This window comes from Pan paniscus, chromosome 1, assembly GCF_029289425.2.
Source record: "Pan paniscus chromosome 1, NHGRI_mPanPan1-v2.0_pri, whole genome shotgun sequence".
NCBI classification, from domain to species: domain Eukaryota; kingdom Metazoa; phylum Chordata; class Mammalia; order Primates; family Hominidae; genus Pan; species Pan paniscus.
Window position 1 is genome coordinate 183,216,145 of NC_073249.2, and position 21,409 is coordinate 183,237,553.

General features: G+C 55.8%; 1 protein-coding gene across 21 annotated transcripts in view; it reads right to left on the bottom strand.

Annotated features, from left to right (window-relative positions):
• Window positions 1-21,409, bottom strand: part of PTPRF (protein tyrosine phosphatase receptor type F) — a 98,257-nt gene that overhangs the window by 28,220 nt on the left and 48,628 nt on the right. For 12 of the 21 annotated variants that reach the window (XM_055094279.2, XM_055094296.2, XM_055094284.2 and 9 more), the window contains 6 exons: window positions 19,850-19,867; window positions 16,856-16,966; window positions 6,758-7,027; window positions 4,207-4,788; window positions 3,812-3,948; window positions 3,159-3,303 (listed from right to left, as the gene is read on the bottom strand). In XM_055094279.2, coding sequence (XP_054950254.2) covers window positions 3,159-3,303; window positions 3,812-3,948; window positions 4,207-4,788; window positions 6,758-7,027; window positions 16,856-16,966; window positions 19,850-19,867 — 1,263 coding nt within the window. The remainder of the gene's footprint in view (window positions 1-3,158; window positions 3,304-3,811; window positions 3,949-4,206; window positions 4,789-6,757; window positions 7,028-16,855; window positions 16,967-19,849; window positions 19,868-21,409) is intronic. The other 9 variants (XM_055094299.2, XM_055094291.2, XM_055094283.2 and 6 more) reach the window with 1 other exon arrangement.

A 21,409-nucleotide genomic window follows, 5' to 3' on the forward strand; every position in this document is an offset into this window, starting at 1 on the left:
GAGGCCGAGGCGGGCGGATCACGAGGTCAGGAGATCCTGACCACCCTGGCTAACACGGTGAAACACTGTCTCTACTAAAATTACAAAAAAAAAAAATTAGCTGGGTGTGGTGGCGGGCGCGCCTATAAACCCAGCTACTCGGGAGGCTGAGGCAGGAGAATCACCTGAACCCGGGAGGTGGACGGAGGTTGCAGTGAGCCGAGATCATGCCATTGCACTCCAGCCTGGGAGACAGAGCAACACTTTGTCTCAAAAAAACAAAAACAAAACAAAACAAAACAAAACAAAATCCCACCCTCAGCTCCACAGCCCTCTCTAGCCATAGTGGTCCCCTTGTTCAGAGCTACACTTTCTGGCAACGTCTGGGCTTGCTGCCTCCACATTCTCAGCACCCACACAGGCCTCATGAAACATCCACCAGCTTTGGTCCTACCATGCACCAAGCTTCATCTCCAGGGCCACTCCTCCATGTTGCTCGGTCCAACAGGTACTCCTGACCGCTCAGCAGCATCTCGTCTACTTCTTGAAACTTTCTCTCCTTCCAACCTCCAAGTCGCTCCCCTCCCCTGATTTCCTCTCATCTGCAGTCTTTCTTCTCAGGGTCCTTTAGCTCCAGCCCAGCCCTGGATTCCCACAGCCTGCCGAGCACTGCCATGTGGATGGCACACGGCATCCTGAACTTGGGTGTCTGAGACCAGCTGTAGTTTTCACACCTGCCTCTGCCCCATTTCCCATTCTATGCCAGCACCACTCTCCTCCCAGGTTAATACACCAGAAACAAGATTCACCTCCACTTCCCTCCCCCTGGGCCCCTATTCATAACCCATTACCAAGTCTGACCAGTCAGCATCCCTGACAGTTCTCAGATCCACCGCCATCACCTCACCTGCGCCACCATCTTTTCCCTGGACCGCTACAAAGCCTCCTAACCGGTCTCTGCTTCCTCACAGGCTGCCCTGTCCATTCTCACAGAGCAGCCAGAGTCAGCTCTCCTGCCTACCCTGTGTCCCCAAGGCCCTGACTGCCATAGCTCCGGCAGCTACTGCAGCCACACTGGCCTGCTGCTTACCTTGTGACCATAACCATGTGCCTTGCAGCTGGAAGGCCTTCAGGCCTGCAGACTCTCCCGGAGGCCTGTGTGCTCCCTGCTCCTGTTCATTTACCAGTTGGCTCCCACCCTTCCTTCAGGCCTTAGGAAAGTGTCACCTCCCCAAGGCAACCCTCTTTGACCCCTCAGATCAAAGGAGGTCTCATCATCTCTCCACCCTGTCTCTTCCAGCCTACCTTTTTTTTTTTTTGAGATGGAGTTTCACTGTTGCTGCCCAGGTTGGAGTGCAATGGCGCAATCTCGGCTCACCACAATTTCCGCCTTCCAGAGTCAAGCAATTCTCCTGCCTCAGCCTCCCGAGTAGCTGGGATTACAGGCATGTAGCACCATGCCCAGCTAATTTTGTATTTTTTAGTAGAGATGGGGTTTCTATGTTGGTCGGGCTGGTCTTGAACTCCCGACCTCAGATGACCCGCCCGCCTTGGCCTCCCAAAGTGCCGGGATTACAGGCGTGAGCCACCGTGCCTGGCTCTTCCATCCTACTTTACACAAATGTCATTAAAAGCTCATTTGGAGGCCAGGCACGGTGGCTCACACCTGTAATCCCAGCACTTTGGGGAGGCCAAGGTGGGCAGATCACCTGAGGTCAGGAGTTAGAGACCAGCCTGGCCAACATGGTGAAACTTTGTCTTTACTAAAAATACAAAAATTAGCCAGGCGTGGTGGTGGTTGCCTGCAATCCCACATACTCGGGAGGCTGAGGCAGGAGAATCACTTGACCCCAGCAGGCAGAGGTTGCAGTGAGCCGAGATGGTGCCATTGTACTGCAGCCTGGGTGACGAGCAAAACTCCGTCTCGAAAAATAAATAAAATAAAAAAGCTCATTTGGGTAATTACAGGTGCAATGTCTGTCTGCCCTGCTGGAATGCAGGATCCGCATGGGCAGACACCATGTGTCTGGTCATGCTGCCAGCCCTGTACCGTGCATGGGGCCTGGCCCCCAGCTGCAGCACAGCAGGTGCTTCTGGAATTAATCCATGAACACAAGGTCACAGCCTCTTGACATCACTGGTACATGCACATGGTCCCACTTCATAAGGACCACTTCAGACACCGCCATGTTTCTGGTCATCACATGGCCACATCAGATGTGGTCACCATCTCAATCCCACAATGCTACCCAGCCAGTCACATCCATGACACCCTATCACACAGAGTCTCACACAGCAGCTGACTGTGGCTGTGTGACCACACACAGGACGCCCCGCAGCAACCACAGAGTCACACACACACACAGTCTACTGTCTGGGGGGCTACCGAGACCCACAAACACGGTTACAGGATCAGGCCAGAGTCGCCCACAAAGACAAGGGTCATGCCCAAGATCCACTGATGCACATACACAGGTGCTGCACAGCCAGCTGGTCAGGTGTGGTCACACACTCACACTCATGGGCACTGCCACTCCCACAGCTGCAGCATCGGAGTCTCTCACACACAACACCAGAGTCTCACACAGACAGCCTTGCAGACAGTCCCCTGCACGGCCACGTGGTCACAATTCAAGGCACACGTGGGCAGGCTGGGTCACATGGCCGCATTCTCAGACCTGTCCCCGAGTACAGTCAGCTCAGGGTGATCACATGGCTCCCAGGTAACTTTCATGGGGAGTATGAGGAAGGGAATGTGGGTGATGGGGAGACGAGATGCGGGGCCATAGGGAGGAGAAACAGCCGCCAAAGCAGGTCTGGGACACGGCAGACCCACCGAGGATGGCCCATCAGCTAAGCTAGTGTGACCAGCACAGAGTGGGGACGGAGATGAGGCACAGACACAGAACTTACCTGGGCAGTGTGTGGGGCATGGGCGGGAGGAGGGGCAGGAGGCTGGGCAGGGAGCAGGGAGGGCAGCAGCCGCCTGGACTGGACAGACTGGGAGGCACTTACCTGGCCCTCTCCCAAGGCCCAGACTCAGAGCCCAGGCCAGAGTTCGGTTTGGCCAGCAGACCTGACCACCCCACCTGCCTGGTCGAGGGGGAAGGATGTGTGTGCATGTGTGTGTGTGTGTCCCAGCCCAGGTGTAACAGGCAGCAGACTTGGGAGACACTTACTGGACTGTGCTGTGCGGGCCTCAATGGTGGGGGTGAAGACGCCCACCCCCATATCCGAGCGTGCAGCCAGCTGGAAGCGGTAGAGTGTGTCGGGCTTCAGGTCCTCTAGTGTGTAGGAGGAGGTTGGGTCGAAGGTCACCTTGTGCTGGGAAGAGCAGGGAGCACTCACTGACAGCTCTGAGCTCAAAGTCACTCACAGGTTGTTCCCCAACATGGGCTGCAATGTGACACCTCTGGACCCACCATGGCTCCAGGACTGGCTCCACACCATAAGGCCACATGGAGCACAAAAGGAACTCAGGGCTTAGCCCATGCCACAGACGCCTCACAGACCACATGGACCACAGGAGCCATCTGGGACGCATGGCTTCTGGGGAAACTTTAGGGCTCTGCCAGTCATGTGAGCCACAGAGCCTAGGAAACCCAAGGCAGACCCTGGGGACTTTGCCCCTAGCACAGGGTGACAATGACTCCAGATTCATACAGGCTGTGTGGGCCACATGACACGCATGCACCACTAAGCCTCCAGCAGAAACCTTAGAGGCTGTGCCCACATAAGCCACAGAATCCAGAAAACACCCTCCTGGGTTAAGCCCATCACAGACCCTCAGGGACCAAGAGACCCCCTCAGCGCTTCTCTGCCCGCTGCACACCTGTTGGTCTTCGTCCTCTGCCGCCCAGTACACCAGTTCATACATGATGATCCGCTCCTGAGGGGGCAGCAGCCACGAGAGCTGGATCCTGGTGTCCGACGCCACCTCGGCCTGGAAGTCCGCGGGCTGGGCAGGCACTGCAACACCCCACACCAGGCAGGTCAGCCTCATCTGCGTGAGGTCAGGGGTGCCCAGGGAGGAGGGAGCCGAGGAAGTCAGGTCCTAACCTCACACCCTTATCCTACATCCCAACTGACCACACATCTATGGAATACGGCACCTTGATCCTCCCAAGAGCCCCCAACCTCACAGCCGAGGGAGGGGGAAAGGCACCGCCACAACCTCAGCCTCCCCTTCTCTGCCGTTGGCTGCCCAGCCGGCATGCCCCCACCTACCTCCCTGCTGCGTCTTGACCTGGATAGTGGGGCTGGGAGGGCCATCGCCCACAGCGGTGAAGGCAAGCACGCGCAGGCTGTAGGTGATGCCAGGCAGCAGGCTGCCCACGGTCGTGAGGAGCCCCGCGTCGGTGTTGTGCTTGTGCCAGGCGTTCGGGGGGCGGCGGGAGTCCGGAGTATAGTAGACGCGGTATCCCCGCACCAGGCCGTTGGGCTCCTCGGGAGGCTCCCACTGCACCAGCATGGTGCTGGCGCTCAGCATGCGTGCCTGCACGCGGCGCGGTGGGCTGGAGGGCGCCTGTTCTCCCGTGCGTGCCCGCACTGCCTCGCTGGGCGGCCCTCGCCCGATGCTGTTCACCGCCAGCACGCGGAAGGCATATTCCGAGAAAGGGCTGAGGCCGCCAATGCTGTAGCGGGTGGTGGCCACACCATCCACCTCCTGAAAGGGGCCCTCCGTGCCCGCTGCGCGGTACTGGATGCCATAGTAGGTTACAGGCTCCGAGTTCCCAGAGTCCCAGGTGAGGGTGACACTGGTGGCAGTTGTCTCTGTCACCACAAGATCAATCGGAGGCTTTGGAAGAGCTGGAGACAAAGTGGAAGGCTCAAAGCTGCCCGAGGTCAAGATCCTTAGGAACCAACCCTAGACTTGGGGATTATCCAGGATATCTGGTGGGGTCACCTGAGTGTGGCTGATACCCACAGCCTACCTTGAAAAATGGCTGGAAAAGCTTATGGTGACCTCTGAAGGCACAAGTGAGGGACGGTGGCCAGGCCTGTCAGTGCCGCCCCCAGGGCCTTGGGTCATTTAGTATGTACACATATCAACTGTGGGATTCACTGGACCCTCCCATCAGCACACCAGACTCATCTACCAAACAGACCTGGAGGTGATGTGACCCTTGCAGTCCCATGTAGATGAAAGACACCCAGACTGGGTAGCAGCTATGTGCCTCTGCAGGTCACCTGAGCCCACCTGGTGGAAAGTATGTGTAATAGGCAGGGGAAGGGGAGATATTTCCTTAGGGACTGGCCCGGATAGAAAGAGTGACGGGGTTGCTGGCCCCACAGACCCTGCAGCTTGGCTCAAATTGAAGTGGAAAGGTCCTGAGTCCACAGTCATTCAACAAATAATTAACAAGCACCCACTCAATGCCAGACATTGTGCTGGGGCTACAATGCCACACAGTCACATCCCTGCTCTCATGGAGTTTACACCTCAGTACAAGAGAGAATCAATAAACAAGTCGATCGTACTCATGATTCTGCCATGTGCAAGGACGGCAGGAATCAGGGTGCTGAGGTGGAGTAAGATCCAGGGAATCTCCTTGGATGGGGTGATGAGGGAAGGAAAGCATCACCAAGCTGAGGCCTGGAAGGGTACATGGAGCCAGTGACAGAAGGGGCCAGGCAAGGAGCACGGCAAACGGAAAGCAGCATGTGTCTGGACAGCTGGCGCGTGACAGGGTGGGAAGCCAGTGGCCCTGGGAGACCACAGTGAGGATCCTGATCTGTATCCTAAAACAACGGGAAGCCACTGGACGGTGTTTCTCCCTTTCCTAAAAGGGAGTCACTTGATCCTGAATTACATTTTTTAAAGATCACTCAAGCTGCAAAACAGATAATGGATCAGAGGCTGTTGAGAATTGCAGCGGGGAGACCAGGAAGGAATCTGGTTTTTTTTTTTTCATAGGGTCTCGCTCTGTCACTCAGGCTGGAGTGCAGTGGTGTGATCATGGCTCACTGCGTCACTGTAGCCTCACCCTCCTGGGCTCAAGTGATCCTCCTGTCTTAGCCCTCCCAAGTAGCTGGGCCACAGGTGTGTGCCACCATGCCCAGTTTTTTTTTTTTTTTTTTCGTAGAGATGGGGGTCTCACTATGTTAACTGGGCTGGTCTCAAACTCCTGAGCTCAAGCAATCCTTCCAACTTGGCCTCCCAAAGTGCTAGGATTACAGGAATGAGCCACCGTGCCTGGTCAGAATCGGTTACATATATGTGACATATGTGTAATACATGTGTGCCTGTCCCCAGGTATCAGGGCAGAGAGAACACACTTTCCCCTACTATTTTACCACACCCTTCTTGCTGGGAGGCTATTAAACCTGAAGGTCTGGTACTATGTAGTGGTAAGGAGGGTGAGATATGGATTCAGACCACACTGGGTTTAAGTCCCTGCTCTGTCGTTTATTTTTATGTGACCCTGGGCAAGTGATACACCCTCTCTGTGCCTCGGTTCCCTCGTTTCAAAAATGGAAATAATAAGAGCACCTATCTCCCAGGGTAAAACAGAAAAAAACAAAATCAACTGTGCTTGCTAGCATGATGTCTCCCACCAAGAAACTCAATATGCCTTAACTATTATCATTAAGCCGGCTAATAACAGAAATCCCTCCCTCCCTCTAAGGGCTGGAGGACCCCAGGGCAGGGACACCCAGGAAAGGGTAAGAATCCCTCAGCCATGCCTGTGCCCATGGCAGCCAGCTCACATTCGCCCACCACCAGGACCTCCCAGATGACAGGGAGGGCACTGGTTACAGCACCTGCCACACTCACCTTTCACTGTGACCTGGGCTGTGGCCTCGATCATGCCCAGCGAGGAGATGGCCACACAGGTGTAGTTGGCAGAGCGTACGACATTGCTGAGCTCCAGGACGTTGCGGCCAACTGGCATCTCATCCTCCTTGGTGAGCTCCTCGGCCCCCATCATCCACTTCACGTAGGGCATGGGTGCACCCACTGCCACGCATGTCAGGTTCACGCTGCCGCCTGGCATCACCTCCTGGCTGCTGGGAGGGATGGAGAAACGAGGAGCCACGCGGCGCACTGCAGGAGGAGGGAGAGAGGCACTCACAGGCCGGGCAGGACACACGACTGCATGGAAGGGCAGGGGCCCCTCATTCAGGAAGCCCCTCTGGTCAGAGCCAAACCCATGCTCAGAGACAGGAGGGGTGGCACCGCCAGACCCCAGCTCATCATCCACTCCCACCCCACCCACTTCCAGCCTAGAAGTGGCCCCCACACTCAGGGACTGTCTGGAGCACGATGACTTACTCAATGAGAGATCTTGCAACCAAGCTCCCATTTTATAGCCTAGGAAACTGAGGCCTGTCAGGAAGGTCCTGTCTGCCCAGGGTCACACAGGGACTCAGTACAAGGTCCAGGCCTGGTCAGGACCACAACCCAGGGTGTCCTCCAGGGCCTATCTCTGCCTGCTCCTGGCTGGAGCACCAAGGAGAGAAAGCAGGCCCTAGGGTGGAGGGTCCTCAGAGCATGGCTGGGCAGAGCAGAAGGCCAGTCCAGAGGGACACAGCCACCTGCCGTGGAGTCACTGCCTCCACCTCCAGGCCATGACCTGAGGGGAAGAAATAAGGCAAGCGGCAGGGCCGCCTGCCAGGGTCTCAGCCATGCTCAGGGCACAACCTGGGAACCCAAGCAAAAGGGCTGCCCTCAGGAGGACTGGGGAGGGGCAGGGGTCAGGGCAGGCCAGGGACGTGGTCTGCGGGCAGGATGGGCATGACGATGGCAGTAACATGATGAGGGCGCCGAACAGACGGCTGCCTGCGCCAACAAACAAGGGTCTCAAGGGGAGGGGTGGCTGTGCCTGGCCATGACCTCCAGCCTTGGACTCCCCTGACCAGAAGCTGTTCTGAGCTTCTCAGTCCAGGGTACAGCCTAGAACCACCCGCCCCCGAAGTTGGAAGCTTGACACAGACACAGGAGCATGCAGAGGGAAGGGAGGTGATGAAACCCAGCCGTGAGCAGGCATGTCTGGCATGCAGATGGGCCATGCAGCTGGTGAGCAGAGGCCAGGGTGTGTCCTACACGGGCACTCTCACACGCAGGGCCAAACGCGGCAGGCAGCAGGCTAGTCAGTACCCAAGAGCACTGCTGAGAGCACTGGTCTCTGATGACCCTCGCTGGGGGGCCCAGGCATGCAAAGACCCCACAGCACCACATCAGGAGCATCTCCACTATAAGCACCAGACTATGCTGCTCACACAGCCCCAAATCACAGAACCAGAGCTAGAAGCAACTTCAGAGACCTCCCGGTCCAACGTCTGACCTCACCATACAGGGGTCAAAACTTAGACCCAGAGATCAGACATTCAGCAAGTCACCAGGTCCTGTCAACAGCGTGGCATAACATATCTTCCAAATCCATGTATTTCTCTCCACACACACAGGCAACTGCCACCACCAAAGTCCAAGCCATCATTATCCTTCCCTGAGTTGCTGCAATGTGTTCTGCGTCAGTCCTCCTGCCTTGTTGTCCACTGCCCCAATTCCTGCTCACGGGCCCTCCACAAACAGCTGGCACAAATCTGATGCCACTCCCTGTTTAACAAGCTCCTGCGTGGCTCCCAGTGACTCCTCTGCCCAGCCCAAGAGACCCTACCTAATTTAGCACTTGCTTCAACTCCTTCCACAGCCTGCCTTACTTCGGTGCTCCAGACAGAACCCAAACCCTGGCAGCCCCAGAGACCAGGCCTGACAGGTGCTGGTGGGCTGGATCTGTGTCCCCAGGTTCACCCAGGGCATGAGAGTGTCTTGTAGACATTCAGGGTTCTGCTTTCTCCTCAAATCAATGAGCATTCCCATTGTCTTTAAGGAAACCACTTCTACCTGCATTCTTCATACATGGGGCGTGTGACCCAGATCTGACTATGGAGAAACAGCCTTTGGACTTCCGCAGAAACTATTAGAAAAGCGACCTTCTCTCTCTACTGAGGTAGCTAAGCTTAGAGCAGCTGGGGATGGCTTCTCCCAACACACAGGAAAAGCTGCTTGAGAACAAAGATGTCGACAGAGGAGAGGAGAGCTCAGAAACAGACAGACAAATGCCTGGCCAACCTGTTTAAGTACCTGGATCTAGCCCTGCCCAGCACCAAATCTACTACACTTTTCAGATTTGTAACACAGGAGTTCCTTGTTTTGCTTACGCTGGTATAAGTGGGTTTCTGTCATCTGTTCTAGTGCCAGGAGTCTCTACCAATGATGACAGCATGTCACAGACACAGTTCTTGTGGCAGAACAGGTGGATCCCGGGGCATGGCTGGCAAGTGTCTCATGGCAACAAAGGACTCTCTGAGCACGCACCTCAAATGGTCCAAGGTGAGAGCAGGAGGCTCAGCCAGAACCACCACCCAGCCCAGTGGTGCATGCCCTCCCTCTGCTCTGGAGATGGGCCTCAGGGATAGGCACAGGCAGGCAAGTCTGTTTGCAGATCAGGTCCAGGCCTGCCACAGAAGCGGGGTGGGGGCAGCACAGAGGAGCAGCCTTAATGAACTAAATCTCTCCTGTCCTCTCGGCCAGTGGGTGCCCTGTCTCCTCCTCTTCATGGGAAGGGAAGCTATGCTTAAGCACCTACTAGGTGCAGGTTTCCATGCTGTAGATGCTATCACCTGCCAATTACAGTCAAGGGAACTGTTTTAAAACCAAGCCACATGACCAAGTTTATATACGTAGTAGGAGTAGGTCTGTGTGATGAAAAACTGTCACCCTTTCGAGCCCTAGCTGACAGGCCTGAAAAAAGACCCAGAAGGCTCTGGGGAGAAGCATCAGAATTAGCAGAGGCTGGCAGGAGAGGACGCTGCTCCAGCGGGCGTAAGGATGGGTTTAGACAGCCTGTGCCAGGGAGAGGTCATGATTGCAGGCTTGACCCCAGTCGGTGGTGGAATCATGGGGCCTAATCACGTCGTTGGATACCAGGACAAAGAGCCCCAGCAGAAGGAAGTAGGTCCTTGGCCAATAAACCTTGGGCACCAACCTAGAAACTTGACTGGACTTTACCCCCAAATTGTCCCTGGAGGACAGGGTCTTCAGGCCAAAAGGCAGACTTCATGGATCAGCCCTGGAGGTCAGGCCAATGCCCTGAGCCACGTCTTCTAAAGCCTCCAACTCCTGCGGCTGTCAGGAAATTGAGGCGCTTCACAGAAGAGTTGTGTTTATTTTTTCCCTCCCAGATGCAGGTGGCAGGGAGAGCTCTAGGGGCTAGGCATAAGTGTGAGAGGTCAACAGTGGCCTTTAGGGTCACCTGCAACACCAAGCAAGGGCCTCAGGTCCAGAGGCTCCTGGGCACACCACCTTCACTCTCACAAGGACACTGGGCTTCAGCCACGCAGAAACTTTACTGAGACTGAGACATTTTCCATGTGAGGGAGGTCAGGGTATGTCTACAGAGGAAGGGTGGGGGAAACAGGCAAGGGACAACCTCCTTGTATTCCAAGTGCCAACAGGGACCCGCATCCTAGACCTGCCCAGACAGCCACCCCCATGCCAACAGCTGGAGTGGCTGGCATCTCACTGCAGCAGCCCCAACCATCCTCCACCCACTGCTGCAGGCACAGGGCCTCCAAAAAGGAGCAGGCCTCACCCTGGACAGTCTATTGACAGAAGCAACAGCAGGGAAAGAAAAACTGGAGCTGGGAAAAATGCACTCAGGGTCTAATCTTAGGCTCCAACAATGCCGGTCTATTACCGTTCCCTGTGCATCCTTAGTGCTGACATTTTATAGACAATTTCCAAAACAGGGCCCTGCCATTTCTGGATTATATTTCAGCTGTAACTTTTAAGTCTAATTATTTGCGCTGACAACCCCCTATAATAGGGCGGTGCGGCGCCCAGAGGCATCAGCATTCAGTAGAGTGACAGCCTAATCGCAGGGGGAGGCAGCCCCGCAATCTGCATTCACTCAGAGAAATTTCTCTGATGAAAATAACACAACATTAAGGAGGGGATGAGGGGCAGGATCCACTGTATCAAGATAAAATAACTCTTTAATAAATAACCTTGTGGCTGCCGCAGAGCAGTAATTAAATGCCGGCATACCCGGCACACAGTTTTAAGTAAAGCTGGAAAAATGTAAGATGCAATTATCAGCACCAAACAAATTACCAGCCCGGCAAATCCCCCTGGAATATTTAGAAACTCATGTCTGCCTTCCCGCTAAATATTTGTCCATGTGCTTATTTTTGGTGGGACCATAGGGTGGGGTGGGGGAAGGGAGGGGACGAGGGACCAGGAGGGTAGAGGAAGGGGCATGGAAGGAGCCACTCTGGGCTGGGCTGTCTCTGCTGATGACTGTTTTCTGGACGCCCTCGCAGATCTGCCCGGTCAGCAAAATGGTGTAACAGAAATGCCCCAGTGCTCAGCTGTGCATATGGATGGATGCTCAGGGCTGATATCTGAGCCGAGGCTATAGCCCTCCTCTCGACTGGCTCCCTCACCCTCACAGAGGAAACTCAAGCCACGGAGGATGTGGCAGAGGGAACGAGGATGGCCTGGGTTTGCTCCCTGAGGCTCAGCCTGTCCTATACTGCTATCCTGAACCCCCAAAACCCAATGGACAGGTGAGTCTCCTCTGACCACACAGACCATGTGATACATGAATGACCACTAGCCCCTGCTGCCAACCCCAGCATCAGGGGTGGGGGTCTGGCTCCAAGGGTGGGGCGGAAAACCAAGCCCCAAACAGACCTGCTCTGCAATGGGCTCAAGGACAGTCTCCAGGAAACCCTTCCTAACCTGTGGCTGAGTCAGGGGCCACTTCCAGGCTCCCATATGGATCCTGCTAAGTTGCAGCTGACCGTTCAGTTACTCCAGGTAGAAGCAACTTGAGTCTGAATGCAAAGCATCAAGCTAAGGAATGTCAGTTAGCTGGCTGGTGGGCTAAATTTCACCCTCAAACAGACACGGGAGCTAGCTGGGAAGCTTGGGCAGAGGGGCCTGGGGCAGGTAGGAGGATCTTAATTTGGATCTGGCTGGAGAGGGAAAAGACAACCTTATGGGAGACTTCCTCAGGGTGCCAAGATGACGCTACTCACCCTGCGCCATGGACACCAAGCTCCCTGAGGCGGACCAGGGCTGACTGCCCCATTAAGCCCTGGTGGGGGACCTGAGGGCCTCAAGGACAGGGTACACACTGCAGGACTTTTGCCCTGTGCTGCAGGATACTGGGAGGACAGCCTGCTCTAGCCTCTTGCCTTAATGTTCCAGTAGTTTCAGCTGAGCCTGGGTCTCTAGGCGAGGAGGGCGGTGAAAGGTCCCACAGGTGCACACAAAGCGCTACAGGTCTTACATCTCTCTCTGACCACAGCCCCCCACAACCATTCCTGAGCACCGCCTGGATCAGACAGCTGGCCCGGCCTGGGTGCAAAGGTGGGGTACAGTTTCATGCCATGCAGCATGCCCACCCCACCACCCTTGCAGGGGAACCAGGCTAAGGGGACATGCAGACACGTGGTGCACCAGGGACCCAAGCAGCAGGAACATGCAGGTCAGGGGTCTGCCCACCCATCCCTGGTCCTGCCTGCCCGCCGGCCCAAACAACAGAGACTGGCAGGCAGGCACGGCGCAGTGAGCCTGAGGGAGCTGACCGAGCCCGCTGGGCCCTACTGACAGGCGTGTCCCATCGACGGGCGAACTGTAGATGGATAAGAAGTGAAAAGGACCAACCTTCTCGCTGATCTGAGAGATGAGAGTTTGGGTTGATGGCAGAGTGCGATGAAGATGAGGAGGGAATAAAAAAAAGACAAGGAGAAACACAGAGAGAGTAAAAACAGGCCAACCTTCATCTGCCCACACAGCACGGAGACGAGACGAGACTCCTGTGCCCCCTCGCACACACACATGCACACAGGTGCACACGAACCACATCGCTCACAAAAGACTCAGGACTCATGGAGGACATGGTGGACAGGGCTGAGGCCCGCCAGCAGGCGCCAGGGAGGCTGAGGGTGGGGCCGGGGCAGGTGAAAATGGGGCACAGGCAGGCCCCCATGCCTCACACGCACCCCACAGCTCAGACAGACCCTGTGGACCGGGCTCTGGGGTCAAGGCCCACCCAGCCCACAAACCTGCCAAGGTACAGGAGCCACTAGAAGCCACCCCCACACACACCACCGGTGTGAGGAGCATGTCTGGGCACCTGTGGGGAGAAAGGCACTGTCCCTGTTTTAGACAGCTGTGGCCCCGCAGCCAGGTCCCTAGAGAAAGGGGGAAGGCTGGTAGTCCTGGCACAGGTAGGCCAGGCTCTGAGGAGGGCAGGGCTCCACCCTGGCCCCAGCAGCTGTACACCCAGAGAGCTGTAGATGGAAGGAGAGAATGAGTCACTCAGGGAGAGTCAGGTGGTGAAGGAGAAAGGCTCTGGCCCACCCAGCATGCCTGGGCCTGCTAGACTGTGGGTGGAGCTGCAGGCAACTGTGAACAAAGTCAGATGTAACTGGATGACACATCCCCCCACAGTGCTATCCGAGAGGCTACTGACTAGTAGCCGAGTGCTAGCTGCAGAGGCTACTGACTAGCAAGTGCTTCCTGTGTGCCTGGCAATGTGCCTGGTGCTTCACGTGTACTGTCCCATTAAATGTAGCAGTCGCGTGGCCTCAGAGAGCGACACTGGGAGCCCTGAGAATTTGGGGGACAGAAGGGAGATGTGAGGTAGACACCGAAGCCAAGTCTGATGAGGAGACGAAGCCTTGCGGCCAGTGGACACAGGTGAAGAGAGTCAGATGGGTGGAGACAATGGCAGTGGGAGGCCATCAGTAATTTCCCCCAGGTGACACGTTGCAACGTTTGTTTTGACTGAGGGGTGCTACTGGCATCTAGTGAGCTAGAGATGCTGCTAAACACCCTCCAATGCACAGGATGGCCCCTCACAACTAAGAATCGTCCAGCCCAAAATGTCAACAGTGCTGCGGCTGAGAAGTTCAGGGCTAGAGCCCACATCAAGCCGTCTGAGGCTCAGGAGCCTGCTGTGGGAGGAAACCTCGAAGCCTCTCTGCTGGGAGATGGGACGGGGTGCAGGCCAGAAAGCAGGCTGGCACTGGGGACTCCTCCACGGCCATCCACCCACAAGCAGGGCTCAGGATGCAGAGCTGGTGGTCAGCCCAGTACAGGCTGTCCCCAGGCGCTGGGGCTGAAGGGCCCCTAGTACTGCTGAGGGCAGAAGGCAGGGGTTTTGCCAACCATGAGATGACGAGCAGTGGGGGCACCAGAGGCAAGGGACCCAGGGAGCAGGGCCTTTCAGGTGTGTCTAAGTCCCGTCAGTAGGACAGTAGGGCCTATGGGGCAGGTTGCTCTTGGCAAAGCAGGGTGGTGTAGATTCAATTAGGGTCTACATGAGGCAGGTCCTGGGGACAGAGCTTAGAAACGGTCCTGAGACATCAGGGCCTAGAGGAACGTCGTATGTGTGTGTGAGAGAGACAACAGAAGTCAGGTTTGGCTGTTTTGGAGTCCCTGGCAAGTGGGGCTGGAACTAAAGGAACCCCCGTATTTCCTACCAAAAGGCATGTGGGGATGGAGCCAGAAGGGTAGATTCGAGAAGAGCTGGTAGGGTTAGGGGTTGGGCCATGGCAAGAGCCAGTCAGGGCCCTGCCTGAGTCTACCATGTGTAAACAGGGAGCCCCACAGACAGGGATGCTCCAAGGGGCTGCACATAAGAGCTCCCTGGGCAGTGACTGAGCTGCCAGCTACAGCAGCTGAGCTCAGTCGATCTCCAAAGAGACCCACTGCTCTGCCTCCAGGGCTGGGGCCAGTGTAACAGTGACTTCAGAGAATGCTGCCTAGTCAAGAGGACAATGCGGGGGTCCATCCACCTCTGGGCCTTCTGCCTCAGCATTGCCTCCTGTAGCTGTGCCCTGGGAAATGTGCCCATAGGCCACGCCCTTGCAGCTGGCTTGGGTTTACAGTGGCTCTACTGGGCCTCTCCTCTCCCTGGTGCGGCCACATGCAAAGGCTTTCTTGCTGAGGCCTGGAACTGCCACTCTCGACCCTACAGTCTTGTGAGCAGAGCTCTAGAGAGCACAGCATTTGCAATAGTCAGGGTGGGAGGAGGGAGCACAGCATTTGCGATAGTCAGGGTGGGAGGAGGCAGATCTTTGAGAAGGGTCATTCCAGCTGCTCCTCTGTTGGAGTGGACTCGCCAGCCCCCATGCCTGCCAGACACTCTGCCTGGGGCAGGGTGGGGCCAAGGCTGTGCCGCTTACAACTCCACTCCTCTAGGCCATTTGGGAAGTTTTCAGGCTCTTGTTCCTGAAGACAGACAAGCTGACCTGAGGCCTGAGCCTTGATGAGCAAGACACCTGACAGTAAGCTAGGGGACCTCCCATCCCATGCCCCCAACTCTCATGAAGCATCTTTAATAGTCTCTGAAGCACAATTTGCCCACCACAAATAGTTCCTCTGCAGCTCAACTGGTCACCAAATGGGCTGGCAGCCTGTGGCCTCTCCAGAACCACCCTCTCCCATGACAGACAGCAACTCCTTGATAAGTGTATTTTGGTTGACAGCCTAATTCTCTCGGCTCTGAGTAAGCAAGTCTGACCACATGGCCCCAAAGAGTCGGACAGGCCACCGCCATCACCCACCACGTGCACTGGGTGGAGAGTCAGACGACACCCCTCAGGAAGCCGCGCTAAGCACTTGGCGTGATGGAATCATCACTGCAAGGAGCCATGTCCGCTTTCCTTTACAATCCCCTGGGTGGAGACAGTTGTACTTTTTTTTTTTTTTGAGATGGAGTCTTGCTCTTTCACCAAGCTGGAGTGCAGTGGCGCGACCTTGGCTCACTGCAACCTCTGGTTCAAGCGATTTTCCTGCCTCAGCCTCCTGAGTAGCTGGGATTACAGGCACGCGCCACCACGCCCAGCTAATTTTTGTAGTTTTAGTAGAGACGAGGTTTCACCATGTTGGCCAGGATGGTCTCGATCTCCTGACCTCGTGATCTGCCTGCCTCAGCCTCCCAAAGTGCTGGGATTACAGGCGTGAGCCACCACACCCGGCCAACAGTTTAACTTTTAATGACATCCATCTGTACAAGAAGGCTAGGTGAGGGGACAGTATGAGGGTAGAAGGGGCTCTCAGGGCCCCTTCTGGGCACATGTATACCAGACCCAGTGTGTTCTCAGGAAAGGGCAAGGTGGCCAGCTTTAGTCACCCCTAGGCTGTGAGCATAGCAGAGACTGGAAACCCCAAAACAGTCCCCAGGTTCCTCTCTGCTGGGAACTTGGACTTCCAGAAAGCACACTGTCCACTCGCTCCCAGTAAAGAACATCTGGAACACACCAGGTGCTCACCCGAGGCAACATAACCACAGGGGCTCACAGCTGAACACAAGGGTTCCTCCAGAAAGGCTCCAGGCAGACCTGGCCAGAGGATAGGCTCACCTGGCCTGGTCCGTTCCTGAGGCCTTACTACCCCAAAGCCCAGAGCCATGGTGGTTCTGGAGCCCACCATGCTGCGGCAGGCAGGAGGATGTACTGAAGGAAAGCCAGGCCAGGTATGCATGCATTTACACACAGATAAGTGTGCCCGTGTGTGCACACACACATGCACATACACCAAGAAGTCGGACTGGATGGCTCCAAATTCCCATGAGGCTCCGGGCCCATGCGGCAAGACCTACAAAAGATACAAATGCTCCCAAGAGTGGCTGCTTCCCCATGGGCCTGCAAGGAAGGAAGGCGAAGTAGTGGCAGACGCCAGGAACTTGCCCAGTGGGAGCTGTTGCTGCTGCTGCAGAAAGAAGCAGGAAGGAGAAGAGACTGGGCCCATGGCAGTCCCTTGCGTGTCTGCACCAAGGGCTCTGGGCAGAAAGCCCGGCAGGTGCAGCACAGCTCTGTGGTGACAGGGGCCAGGCACTGCCTGAGTCCTTACCTCGCACATACAGGTTCGCAGGGGCTGAGTAACGTGTGCCTGCCGAGTTGGTCGCCACACACTCGTACTTGCCTTGGTCGGATTCCTCACTGCTCTCTATCTGCAAGGCACCTGTGGGTACACGAAGCGAGAGGTCAGGCACGGCCCATGTCGAGTGTGGCCTGGAACACGGTGAGAGGTCTCGACAGCATCTGTGGCTGATGTTGACCAGATGTCGAAGCTCATCCAGGCCACACCCTGGCACCCCTGCTGCTTCCAGGAAGCTCTCCCTGAAGAGCCCAGTGGCCTCCTGTCTAGAACCAATGGTTGTGCTTTGGAGCACAATCTCATGCTCCCCACAGTCCAGCAAGACCCCGTCTTTGCTCTGCCAGGGACTGTACCCCAACCCCCAGCTCCATTCAGTTTCTGCCACACTCTTGCCAGTACTGGAGCCTATTTCCCAATCAATATCCCTGTTAGTGTTCCTGGCCCCACAGCCCCACTAAGCCAGTCAGAGCCAGGTGTGGGAGCAGCCTGCAGACTGGCGGGCCTGGGATTCACAAGCACGCCATGCCCTCATCAGGCTGGAGCTTGAGAATTTGCCGCCCACCAGGAAGGAATGGGCTTGCCCTGGGGGCCTGGTGCCCAGCAGCCTCTGCTCCCAGCACCATCTTCCCCTCCTACTCCACCCCCTCCCCGCCAGCCCCACCCATTCCGGCTCCTCTCCTCAGCCCGGTCCTGCTAAAGTGCTTCGACCCACCACGGCTCCTGCATAATTCAAGAGGCTAATGGAGCTTGGAGCTCTCACTCGGGCCAGTGCCCTGAGGGGCTGCTCTGGCCGCAGACGGACAGACAGGAGCCAGGATCGGGGTGGGTAGCAAAAGGACCCTCAGAAAGGGTGGAGGAATCTTGGGCTTGAGGCCAGTTCTGACAGGTCCCGGCGGGGGAGGCCAAGGCAGAGCGGCAAGGTGGGGGTGGATCCACTGGACTTGGCCATCCCCTGGCCCCACCAATAAACACTTGAAAAAACTGCTTGTGAAAGCACACTGGGCAAGCTGTCTGTGACAGACACACCCCCGGGCACAGGCAGCACACCCCTCCCTGGAACAATCCAACAGACAATTACACCCACACAGGATGGTCCAACAGTTAAGAACCCCCACAGGACACAGTCTGACAAAACCACCTCCTGCACAGAACAGCCAGCCTAACCTGACAGCCCCCACCTTCCCAGGGCCCAGGCTGATGGACAATCACACCCACACAGGACATGGACAGAAGCTGCCGGGCCCCCACTGCCTGGACTGGACAGGAGCCAGAGGAAGAGTTCCAAGTCATGCTCTCACGGTTGGGGCCCAAAGGGGTACCACCCTGGGTCTGACCTATAGCCACCTCACTACCTGATGTCCCTCTTCCGCCATCTAACCCAGGGCAGCAGGAGGGACTGGGAACCCCCAGGGGGCTGGCAGCTGGAGGTGAAGGAAGAGGGGAGGCCACCAATGCAGGACGCAGGACCAGCCTGCCTCTTTGGTGCTGGCCTCAGCCCTCCCCACCAGATGCCAGGGAGCACCAGGGCCCAGTGCACATGCCAAATACCATCTCCTTTAAGAGCAGCCCTGATGGGCACCCAACAGGTCATGCTGATGGGATGGATGGACACTGGTACAGAAAATGTTCATTCAAGCAGGTCGGGTTCAGGCCGCTGAGGGGTCGAGGCTGCCCTAAGGTCACCTGAGTGAGGCAGGGGGGTGTGGGTGGGGTGAGGGAGACCTGGTGGCTGGTGCCACAGGCTTGGGGCAGAAAGTGGTTCCTGGGCGAAATTTCTGACCCAGAAAACAGGAGGTTCCTCTGCAACAAGAGCCTAAGAGTGGTCAGGGGGCCTAACAGAGACCGGGTGCCTATTTGCATACAGAAACCCCCAAATCTGGAACCAACACCAGGACCCAGGAGCAGGGACAACAAAGAGTCACCACAGGCTGAGTAGATGGGCAGGGGGATTGGGGGGCTCCCAGGTGAAGCAAGAGCCAGCCTCCGGGTGATGGGCAAGATAGCACCCAGGAAGGCAGCTGCTCTTCCCTGAGACCATCCTGGTCCTGAGCTCTGAAGGTCTAGATGTGCCCAGACACTGAGAGAACTGGAGAGAAAATGATGTGAATAGACAAGCCACCATTTTACAGGTGTCTGCTCTGCGCCAGACACTACACATCCTCCTCTCCTCTAATTCTCATGACCCTGTGCGGCAGGTGGCCGTGACCCAATTTAAAGAGGAAACACACTTCTGAGAGATGAACTGAGTTTCTGAAGATCACATAGGTGGTAAGTCAGATTTGAACCTGGATCTTCCTGAGTCCAGAATCTGTGCTTTTAACTCTTAGGCTGCAGGGCCCTGCTGCGTGGAGGCAGCCTAGTGGGGACTCCGAGCTGACAGGTCAGGTGATGGAGTTACGCACGAGCCTGTTTATCTCCCTGTTGTCATCCTAGCACCTACACGGAAGTCTTAAGTGAACATTCCTCCTAATCCTTGCCAGGCTGAAGGGATGATCCTCATTCTACCACGGTACAGAGCCGGGATACTAAAGGGAAAGTCAAGTAATAATTGAGGTCCCCCCAAAAGAGACTGTCAAGAGAAAAGGCAAGGCTTGGTCACACTCCTCAACCTCAAGGGAAGCTCTTCTGTCTAGGGAAGCCGGGGGACAGGCTAAGTTTCACAGTAGGAGCTGATGGGGTCCCTTCTGTGGGGATGGCCTGGAAGGCCTGGGCAGCAGGGCTTGCTGTCCTAGGCGGGGCCCGGCGAGTATCTTCACAATTCAGACTTGCAATGGATGAGTCCACAGGAGGGAATGACTGAGAGTGGATGTGTGTGGTGGCCGGTGGTGTTGGGGGTGCTGGAGCTGGAGATGAGGAGGCTGAAGAGGTTGGGATGGGGATGGGGAGGTGACAGACTGGACGGGATGGAGTGGAGGTGACGGCAGTGGCAAGGCGTGGTGTGGCGAGAGGCACGGACAGCATTCTTACCTCTGATTGGTGAACCACCTGGCGAGGTAATTTGAATGCAAATAAGATCAGAGAGAAGCATTAGTATAAAAGGAAGGAAAGCCACACAAAGCCAAATCAGGTAAAATAAAACACAAGAAAGGGCCTTAAATACATGGAGAAATTGAGGCCTGAGTTAGGCTGACACGGACAATGTGTGAGCAAGCAGGCAGAGCCAGACTGAGTGTCGGTGAAGCTGTGTCCCAGGTCACTGGCTCTGCTCTGGGGAGGAGGAGGGGGCTCAGTGGGGCTGGGGGTGACGAGAATCAGGAGGTGAGTCAGGACTCCTGCAGACCCCACTGGCTGGGGCCAATGGAGGGGGAAGGTGAAGAAAAGAGGTAGTAACCCCACCCCACAGGGCCACCCAAATCCCACCGGTGGGTAAGATTCCAAAACAAAGCACTTACCAAAACAAAGCCTGGTGTTAAGGCAGACAGGACACAGGCTAAAGGGAGGGCTTGCCATGGGCTACTAGCACACTGGGCCTCCCACAACACGCAGCCCAGCCGAGAGGAACGGGCAGCAGGACTCAGCAAACTCACAGCCCAGAGACAGAGTCCCTAGAAAGCCCACTCAACCCTGCTAAAAACTGGGGGACTACTGAACTTCCCCACTTTGGCCTGGCTGGCGAGAGGCAGAGATCAGGGCCCACCCTTTTCCTGTCTAGCACCTCATAACCCTGAGGGTTGGTAACCCAGAGGGCCAGGCGTTCACCCTCCATATCCAGGCCTATTAGGAGATCTGAGCGTGTTTCATCCCCAACAGGTACCTTCTCTGAGGCTCAAGTCCCCTGTGCAACCACTGCCTTCCCCAGAGGAGTGAGGAGCCCACAGATGGGCCCAGGTCCAGCCCACGTCTACCCTGCCCTGCTGCCTGCTTCCTGCCCACGTCTGGGGATTGGGAAGTGTGCAGAAAAATCAACATCAATCCGTTTCATGGGACTTGACAACAGCACCTAGAGGAATTCTTCATCTCTAAGTTCAAATGAGAAAACAGAGGCCAAGAGACATTCAGGGAATTACTCAAAGCCCAAGGTCACACCAGCTTGTGAGTGAAGTGGAAGGACTTGACAAGGTCCATCTAACTCATAGCCTGCCCACAGGATGAGGCTGCCAGTCCTGCAGATGCAGAGGCAGGGGAGAGGGCAAAGGCTGGGACCTGGGAGTGAGGGTTATGTGGGAAGAATCCGCACAATGATTCTCTCTCTCCAAGAGACCCTTTCAGGAGGTCCATAAGGAGGTCTGCAAGGTCAAAACTGTTTTCATAATACCAAGAAATTATTTGCTTTATACACTTTCTCTCATCAACGTGGAGTTTTTCAGAGGCTACATGACATGTGCTATCACAATTGCCCTAATGCAAAAGTAGCTAGGAAATCCAGCTGCCTTCTATATAAGTCCCAAATTAAAGAGATTTGTAATAAGGGTAAACCAATGTTGTCCCTCTTGGTAAATATTTTTGTTTTAAAAAAATAACTATTTTTCCTTAAAAATGTTATTTATGCTAATATATAATAGGTTTTTATTATTTTAAAATGCATTA